Raw genomic sequence first — 9,163 nt, forward strand, 5'->3', positions numbered from 1 at the left:
CTCTTCAGTTGAAAACACGAAATACCTGTTCTTGCATTGCGACTTTGTGTGGCATATTTGGTCTATTTCTGGCCATCACTTGAGAATGGTGGTAGCTAAGGACCTGCAAGAGCAGCTAATTGCCTGGTTTATTATTGATTTATGGGGGAAATGCAGAAGGATATTCTCTGTGCTACCTTATCCAGCATCTGGGATCACAATGGTTTAGCTCATGGCTGCAGAATTAAAAGGAGAAAAGATCTTGTAGTGGCGATCAGACAATTTTTTATATTTTGGCCGTCAACAGGGAAATATTCAGTGGTTATTTATCGTCACAAATATTCTGCCCATAGAATTATCATGTATATATTGTTGGATATTGTTGCAACTGTCTGGATTGCACACCTTAGTTTATTTATTTTCTGAGGAAACATGGGAGGAGCTCTAATGAGATCTGGAAACTCCATAGGGGAAAGTTGATTCTGTACCAAGAATTTAGACATTCTCTAATGAGCTCTATTGAGCTCTAATGAGATCTATGTTTTTGTTCACATTTCATTAGATACTGGAGTCACCAAATCGGCTGAAATCTCATTATTGAACTGAACCTGCACATGCATTTTATGTGCTCTTTACACTAGTTTCAGATAAAACCTCAATTTGCTATTCAATTTGAGTTCTATAAAGTTCAACCGACAGGATCCCAGTGAAATTTAAGATCTTGATCTTACTGACACATTAACATTATAGATACCAGTAAATTTATCGAAAGAAAAGCAAACTACTACAAGAAGGATGAGGATGTCTCAAACCTTCACCTGATCCCGGCAATCAGAGCAGAGTGGCTCTAAACAGAAGGTTTCCTCAAGTTCGACATCATTGATGCACCGGCCACATTGATAACACCTTGAAATGCAAAATCTGCATGCCCTGCAGGGTTGAGCTTCCATCTTTTTACCTTGGCAGCTCTCTGCTGGACAATCATAAACCATCCTACAGAACTGACATCTCGGGCAAACCTCAATATCCACGGCACAATCATCATCACCACAAGGCTGTAAGCACCGCTGCCCATAGAATCTCGGCTTTTTAACATTAGACCTCTGTGTGCAACTATCCTCGCCAATTAACGACTTCAACTCTTCAAAGTGTATCTGTTGCACATCGTAACGTTCACCAACTCTTAGCTGCTTAATCCCACCTGATGGAGTATTTCTAGACTTGAAATTCTTCAAGCATTTCAGGATCCCCTCAACAGTTAGTCTCGTACATCCTGGAATATTCAGCTTGATTAATCTTGGATTTCTTTCGAGCACACGCTTCAGACCATCATCTGTTATCTTTGAACACCTGACCAGACTCAAAGTTCTCAAGTTTCCTTGAGCCCTGTTAGCTAGACGCAGAAGAGCATCGTCTGTGATCCGTTCCCTCGATGCCGTCTGATCTATATGAAGATCCTGTAAATTCAAATAGCTGACGGGAAACAGCTGAAGCAGCTCCATTCCAGATAAAACTCAAACAATCCGATTACGAAAAATTCAGAAATATTCCTCAATCCAACAGGTGGTTGCTGCTGTAAAAGTTGAATTAAACTAAATTCATGCCAAAAAGGAAGGATCAATTACTTACAAACCCACTCTGATCGCCAAAATCTCTTTTGATGGCGTACTTGTTGGAACCACCGATGCCATGAGATATTCAAGGCCATATTTTGAAGGTAAAGTTAAACCTATTTTTAGCTATATCGTTAGACTTTTTCTTTTCCGTCGGACATATCGGCAGATTAAGGAAAATCTGTTCAAATTAGTTAAGTACTAGATTATTACCAAATTGAAAAAGAGTGGTGGTTACAATAGGGAAACGCGTCAGTTATTGAGTGGACGCCACAGAGGAACAGAGGCTGTTGGCAACAGCCGATCCGGACCCAAATAAGTGGTTAACCTTGACCAGGGAAGGGTCCCAAATCAACCAAATTCTACCTAAAGAATTATAAACATAATTATCAAAAATACGACCAAGAGTGAGTTTGTTTTTTGATCGAGCATTTCTCATGAATCCTGGTGAGTTGGTTACAACCATTTTTCCATGTAAGCGCTTTATTCATATTCATACTAGTGAGACCCTAAAATTGCCATAAGTTTACACGTAGGAAGAGTACTCCATTGAGGGACAACTTCAAATTACAAAATGCAACATAATGTAACTAACTACAAAGACTCGCCAAAGGTAAAGGAATCAGTCACATATAATTTAGTGATTGCCACACCAATACCAACTATCGTCCCGTGAGTGTTGATAAACATGAGCATCAAAGGAGAAAGCTAAGGGTAAAGGAATTAGTCACATATAATTTCGGAAATTTCATTATGATTCCGTTCTTGTACCTTTGCCAATTTTATTGACAAAAAGGGGAAGAATTAATATGTAGTTCACACTACAAATACATATGGTTTTCAGATCGTTGTGTAAGGGGGAGTGGTTTCCGTGTGAGATGGAGTATTGACTAAGGGGGAGTGATACATATCACCATTATATTATTGTTGAAGTTGTGATACAATTGAACTTTGACGCTGTGTAATAATACTATGACACTGTATAACAATGATCGAGAACTATGTTTTCTCATTGTTATAGCTACGGATCTTCAACAATAGTGATGCTAAACTTACAACCTTTGGGATCATTGGAGTACTTGTAAGTGACGAAGATTTCGAGGAATGTTGAAGATTAGACATGTGGAATATGAGCTACTAAAGTTTCTTTATCTTTTTTGTATTCCATATATATTGATAGTTTTGTCACTAAAATTGATAAAGGGGGAGGTTGTTAGAGCATTGCTCGGTCGAACTCGCATGTGTTGCTATATCAAGCATGTTTGTCAATGCTAATGATCAAAACTATAAGTCTTGATTTCTAGTCTAGTATAGCTAAGTCTCGGACTATGATAGAAATTGTAGTTGAGTTCAAGTACTTCATGGCGATTCATCATATAAGTAGAAGAACTACTCAAGGAACCGGTGGAACTTCTCGACAAAAAGGTATGTGAAGACTTGAACTTATCTATCACTCAAAAGTCTATCTACTCTATCTCCTACTCTTTGAGAAAAGAAGTCGTATACTATATATATAGACTTGGATTATACACATTTGGTATTTCGAGCCGAGTATAACTCGCTTATCTATATCTCGAAATATGTGTTGGTAAGATTTTCGCTTCGATCAAGTTTATCTTTACCATGTGACGAAAGTCATGATATGTTTCTATCATCTTGAAAATTGCTTTGACGAGAAATGGTATAACAACTATATAACGTCCTCTAAGAATGTTTCAATGGTTGAAATGAGAGTTTAGATTACATAACCAATGGTGGACATAAGCATTGTTGTGGAAACACATTTATGTATAAGTCATATTCCTTGAACCAACTTGAGCTGTTATAGAGCATTGCTATATGCATCAACTTGAGCTGTTATATGCCAAAACTTGCAAACAATGGATTAAATCCATAACTACAATTTAAGAGCTCTAAGGCCAGTTCTAGCTTCCAGCTCTTCCATGGAGGTCTATCATACAATGTTGTCCTGGCTCAATACAGTGATCTGAAATGAAACAATAAAGCTTTACATGATAACCTCCTGAAAACATAAGATATGGAGGCTTTTAACTCCCAATTCTGAAACATTTCTAGTAGGCTTTAGGAGGTTGCCAGCATACATTTTCCGAGTTCTAACTATATAATAACACAAACCCTATTTAAAAGTATATAAAATATAGATGCAGTCTTCCAAAAGGTGTTGCTTCTGTCATTTAACAATTTTGTTCATTACATCTGCATCAGCTCCAGATCTATGGCTAATTTCTAAAGCTTCCCACACAACCATTAACAAGCCTTGTCATGTACCTAAAACAGTAAACAAAGCAGTATATCAATGTCTGTTTCAGAATAATAATGAACCAATTAGTTTCGCTTCATATTTAGTTACCTAAGTGGTGGAAGGGATGGATCACACCATCCATCTCAACAGTTAATGTACATAAAAATGTATGAAAACAATAGATAGACTTATATAAAATCAGCACACACACCTCCATTAGTAGTGATAGCAAACAATTGTTCCCTCATTTGTTCGCAATTGCGAGAACCATGACCTACTCCTTCACAAGTTTTACTTTTTACGTTATTTTGTGTTGTTTCTGTACCACTTTCATAACGAGCATACTCTGCAGTTTTTCTCTTATCAGGTTTTCTTCCTTTTTTTTGGGAGATGCGTGGGTCGCTGAGAGACGTCTTAATAGGAGCACTAGCACATGACTCATCTGTGTGTTAGCTCAGCTGCATCACATGAATTTTCTGTCACTAATTGCTCATCATTAGCATATTTTTCCAACTGGGTATTTTTGCCATATTCTGCTCTAAGCTCATCAATGTCTATCTCCTTCACTTTCTCAAATGCTTGATCAAGGAAACCCATTGCTACATCATAAGCTTTCTCAGATTTACCCAATATATAAGCTAATTCAGCTGACCGCTGACAATAACGACTAATCCTCGTGGCTTCAGTTCCAAGCTTATGATCTTTCATTACCAAACCATCATTACTCAAAACCGAAGATCTATTTGCATACTTGGTCCACCTTTGCTTTATAAAACGAGACGGAATCTCCACCACATAGTAACGATAGACTAAAATATGATGCAAATGTCTGCATGGTATGCCAATGGATTCATATTCTTGGCAACCACGCACACCTTTCTTCGTTACCTTATTAATCTTTACCAGAAATTGGTCCATCGGTACTTCATCATTTAACGAGTACACTCTATAAGTTTCTTCGTCACCATCAGCCTCAATTGCTTCCGACCGATATCGTGAAGAAGCATTAAACTGTTCATGCACTTTAATAAACATATTCTTCGTATAGATTTTTAGATGCATGCTTCACTAACAAATCTTGGGAAGCAAATATACGCTTCACATGGATAGACTCGTAATCTTCATCCCGTTCTCTAATATAAATTCTTTCTAGTGCTTGATCACAGCTTTCAACAAATTCTCGCAAACACATTCTGGAGTTCACAGAATGATCAAAGAAAGAAATAATACTATCACTTCTTTGTGTTGAATTCATGCCGGCAAAGAAAGTACCTCGACTGTAAGCTGGAGTCCACTTCTCACGAATTTCAAACAAGTCATGAAGCCATACGTTTTCCATCAAACCAAATTCTTTCAACATGGCTTCCCACTGACTTTCAAAATCCTGAGTTGTATAGGTAAATCGAGTGACCGCTTTAACAGTTTTCTTGAACTTGGATTTCTTGTTGAATACATGACTTAGCTTCTCTCCAAACTTCTTCTTAATATGCCATGAACAAAAACATGACGACTGCTTGGGAACACTGTAGCAATCGCACTCGTCATGGCTTGATCCTGATCAGTAAGTATAGAAATTGGAGGATTTCCTCCCATTGCTTCAAGCCATGTCTTAAAAAGCCAATTAAAAGTTTTTTCAGTCTCATCCCCCAACAACGCAAATCCAAATGTAACAGACTGATGATGATGGTTTGTACCTGTGAATGAAGCAAAAGGCATACTATATTTGTTAGTTTTGAATGTGCTATCGAACGTTACTGCATCTCCAAAACGACTATATGCTATTCGGGAGCGTGCATCAACCCAAAAAAAAAAACTTGATGCCCTCCCTTCTTCATCTACTTGTACCGCATAATAAAAACCCGGATTTTCTACTGTCCTTTTTCTAAAATAAATCATCACAGCTTCTGCATCTCTTACTTCTATTAAAGATCCTCTAATTATCCTGAGATGATTATAAACATTCCTCGGAGTGGATTCAATATTCTCATTATCCCCAAAAAGTGGTGCTACCTTTCTAACTTGGAGTCTGCGCTTGCTAGGTGCTTGTGCCAAATTTCTAGGTGCAGAAGGAAAAACCTTGTTCGACTTCATTAGAACTCCTCCTTCAGGTGGGACCATGTCATGGTTGTGATCATCCTTAAACGCATTAACGTACCACATGCCATGTTTTGTATGCAAAGCTATACGAACCATAGCCTCACAACCAGTCCTCATTGAAGTAGTGTTTCTCTTCTTCTTACCATCGTCATCACTTGAATCAACTTGTTTCTTGTGAATTCCCTCACAACGACATACAAAAATCACTCTGGTTATTTGTGGTCCTCGTACAGTGGCATATGATGACCTCTTGCGTGTTGAGAAACCCCTAGTCCTACCATATTGTTTGTAGAATGCCCCTGCCTCTTTGATAGAATTAAATTCCATATCCAGTGAGGGAACAGATTCGACATCAAAATTTGTTGTCATCTCATTATGAACAGATCCTACTTCAGAAGTTGCTGTCATTTCGCTGTTATCCCCAAAAAGTGATGCTACATTTCCAACTTGGAGCGTATGCTTGCTAGATGCTTCTGGCAAATTTGTAGTCGCAGGAGGAAACACCTTGTCCGACTTTATAGAAACTTGTTTTCTAGGTGGTACTATGTCATGGTTGTGATGATCCTTAAATTCATTAACATACCATGTGTTACATTTTGTATTCAAAGCTATACGAATCATAGCCTCACAACCAGTTCTCATAGTTGAAGTACGGTTTTTCTTGTTCTCACCATCGTCATCACTTGCATCAACACATTTCTTGTGCAATCCCTCACAACAACATACAAAGATCACTCTAGTTATTTGTGGTCCTCGTCTAGTGGCATATGATGACCTCTTGCATGTTAAAAAACCCCTACTCCTACCATATGCTCTGTAGAATCCTCCTGCCTCTTCGGTAGACTGAAATTCCATATTCAGTGAGGGAACAGACCCGGCTTTAAGAGTTGCTGTCATTTCCCTGCAAACATTCATTACAATAATTAACCAAATGCCAACAAAATGCAAGAGCTAGCGTGCATGCATATGTAGATACCATCTAATACTAGCACAACATAATACAAATAAAAAGTTATACATCCACTGTGACACATAATTAAACACTTACGCAACTTCATCGGGTCTATAATACAGCAATCAAGAACAGTCAATCAGCATGCCAGATGCAAATAATACTACATTGGATTGCTTAAAACTATACGAATCAACCCAGATGCAAATTCAGTAAGTACATTGAGATTGTTCTTTTTCCACTTGACATCTTGAATTATCATAATCCGAGACATTCATGAAATTTTTGCAAACTTTGTACAAACAAAATAAGCTATGAGACAGTAATTACCCCATCAGAACAGTGAAATGAAGCAAATACATCATCAAATTGTAAATTTTGCTTCAAAAAATACAAATACTAGAAATCTACTGCACTTAATCTGGGTCTAATCAAAGGGGGAGGAAACAAAGTAAGAATGAAGAAATTAAATTCTTGAGAGAGATTAATTGAATCATAAGCACAATAAAAACCTAATTCATCGTTGACTGAAAAGAAATTAATGAAATCAAAATTTCAGGAGATTAGATCAAATCAAACATACCTGTAATGTTGATGGATGTTAAGTACGAGTTCCCACAAACTCTTATAGTGAATTCATCATTATATGATCAAAAATTAGGGATTAGCATTGAGGAGAGACTCGTAACCAGAAAAGAGAAGAATAAACGAAGACAGAGGGAGAGAGTGTAGTGGTGAGAATAGTCAACAATTGACGATCAATAACACATCTACGGTCTAGGTATTCAACCATTCACGCCTTGAACACCGTCATTTTCTTGGCTGTAAGGTTCCTCCCCAAAGTTTCCCCGCTTTTGTGTCACCCGTTGAGTGGTTGCATTCAGGTAGCAAAACTTATTGTATGTCAGTTTTCCGAAATTGACGATTCAAATCTTAAGAAAAAGTAATCTCAGTGGAATTTTAACCTACCTGCAGAGTGTAATTAACACAAATATAGTTCTTAATTCAAGCGTAGAAGCACAGTTCAAAACATAAACATTACAAATTCAAAAAACATAAATTTATATAACCAATCTTAGGTGTAGATATCTAGTACTGAGGTTAAGAAAAACGAGGGTGTAGATTAAATCTTAGGTTTTAATCTAACAATTGAACATAACCGGTTTTCTATTGGTTTTTGGTTCGGTTTTTGGGGTCAAACCAAAACCGAACGAGTAATGTCGGTTTTCAAAAAAAAAAAAATCCATAACCAATTCATTAATAAATTGTTCGGTTCGGTTTCTTCCTAATTGGTCTGGTCTTCTCCGGTTCCGACGGAAAACCGAAACCATGTTCAACCCTAGTAGAACCACATCTCATAAATGGATTATATGTTTTATAGACCTACAGTTTAGATGGTAGCGGCGTAGTGATTATTTTTTCAAAGTTGTTGTAGTGATAGTTCGAACTCTAAGACTTGTGAAGGTGAAGGATTTTTAGATTTATAAAAATTATATACAAAAATATTGAGAAATTGGTAGAGAGGTACTGGGACTAATGATTCGGCCAATCTTCATAACATAGGGCTCAATGATTTATTCTCAACAATAATCGCTCAAAACATATATGGACTCTTATTTTGCCAAAGTAGATTCTCAAAACATTGATTGTAAATGTTAGGCATGGAACATCAAATCACCTAAGCTAAGCATGACCCATTTAATCAAATAACACCCAATTTAATCAAATCATATTTCAATTAATTTTTAATGCAAAAGTCTTAAAATGAATTAATAAAATTACCCATGTATGAAGCTCGGCCTCCTCCGTCGTCCCAGTGTTGGGGTTTAACTCATCATAGTAAAAATGCTCTCAAAATAATTTATTATGGCTCAAAAATGGTTTACAAATGATGAGAATATGAGAAATACAATAAAACCAGAGAACTATGACCCTCAGTGATAAAATAAGACTGCTGAAGCTCTGTTGAAAACGCTGTGAAAAATAAGACTGCCTGATTACGACCCACAGGTGTTAGTCGTTACTACTGTAGAAAAACGACTGATGTTGCGGGTCCGTTCTTCGTGTTCTTCATGTTCATCAGCAGCAGCAGCAGCAGCAGAAACCGAGTTTGGGAAAACTCGAATTTCTTCATCTCTGGCTCTCCTCAGCCCCCCAGACTCTCGACGCCTCTCTCACTTCAATTGTACGTGTATTTATAGTGAATTGAGGCCAAAAATCCGACCATTGATTGTGTATATACTCTCTTTAATTCGATTA

General features: G+C 37.3%; 2 protein-coding genes across 3 annotated transcripts; both read right to left on the reverse strand.

Moving 5' to 3' along the window:
• Positions 1-527: 527 nt before the first annotated feature.
• Positions 528-1,481, reverse strand: LOC113326277 (F-box protein SKIP14-like). The gene is made up of 2 exons (XM_026574035.1): positions 792-1,481; positions 528-587 (listed from the first exon to the last, which is right to left on the reverse strand). The coding sequence occupies exons 1-2, from the start codon at positions 1,479-1,481 to the stop codon at positions 528-530; spliced, it is 750 nt and encodes a 249-aa protein (XP_026429820.1).
• A 1,875-nt stretch (positions 1,482-3,356) lies between these two features.
• LOC113326642 (protein FAR1-RELATED SEQUENCE 5-like) lies at positions 3,357-7,714 on the reverse strand. Of its 2 annotated transcripts, XR_003348439.1 has the most exons (3): positions 7,488-7,714; positions 4,067-6,853; positions 3,357-3,881 (listed from the first exon to the last, which is right to left on the reverse strand). XR_003348439.1 is itself a non-coding variant. In XM_026574339.1 (2 exons), the coding sequence occupies exon 2, from the start codon at positions 6,847-6,849 to the stop codon at positions 5,314-5,316; it is 1,536 nt and encodes a 511-aa protein (XP_026430124.1). In that variant the 5' UTR covers positions 6,850-6,853; positions 7,488-7,714; the 3' UTR covers positions 3,934-5,313. The 2 variants fall into 2 exon arrangements, 1 of the variants encoding a protein (XP_026430124.1); XM_026574339.1 differs by lacking the exon at positions 3,357-3,881 and having other exon boundaries at positions 3,934-6,853.
• Between the last annotated feature and the right edge of the window lie 1,449 nt (positions 7,715-9,163).

Source organism: Papaver somniferum, unplaced genomic scaffold (assembly GCF_003573695.1).
Source record: "Papaver somniferum cultivar HN1 unplaced genomic scaffold, ASM357369v1 unplaced-scaffold_10, whole genome shotgun sequence".
Lineage (NCBI taxonomy): Eukaryota > Viridiplantae > Streptophyta > Magnoliopsida > Ranunculales > Papaveraceae > Papaver > Papaver somniferum.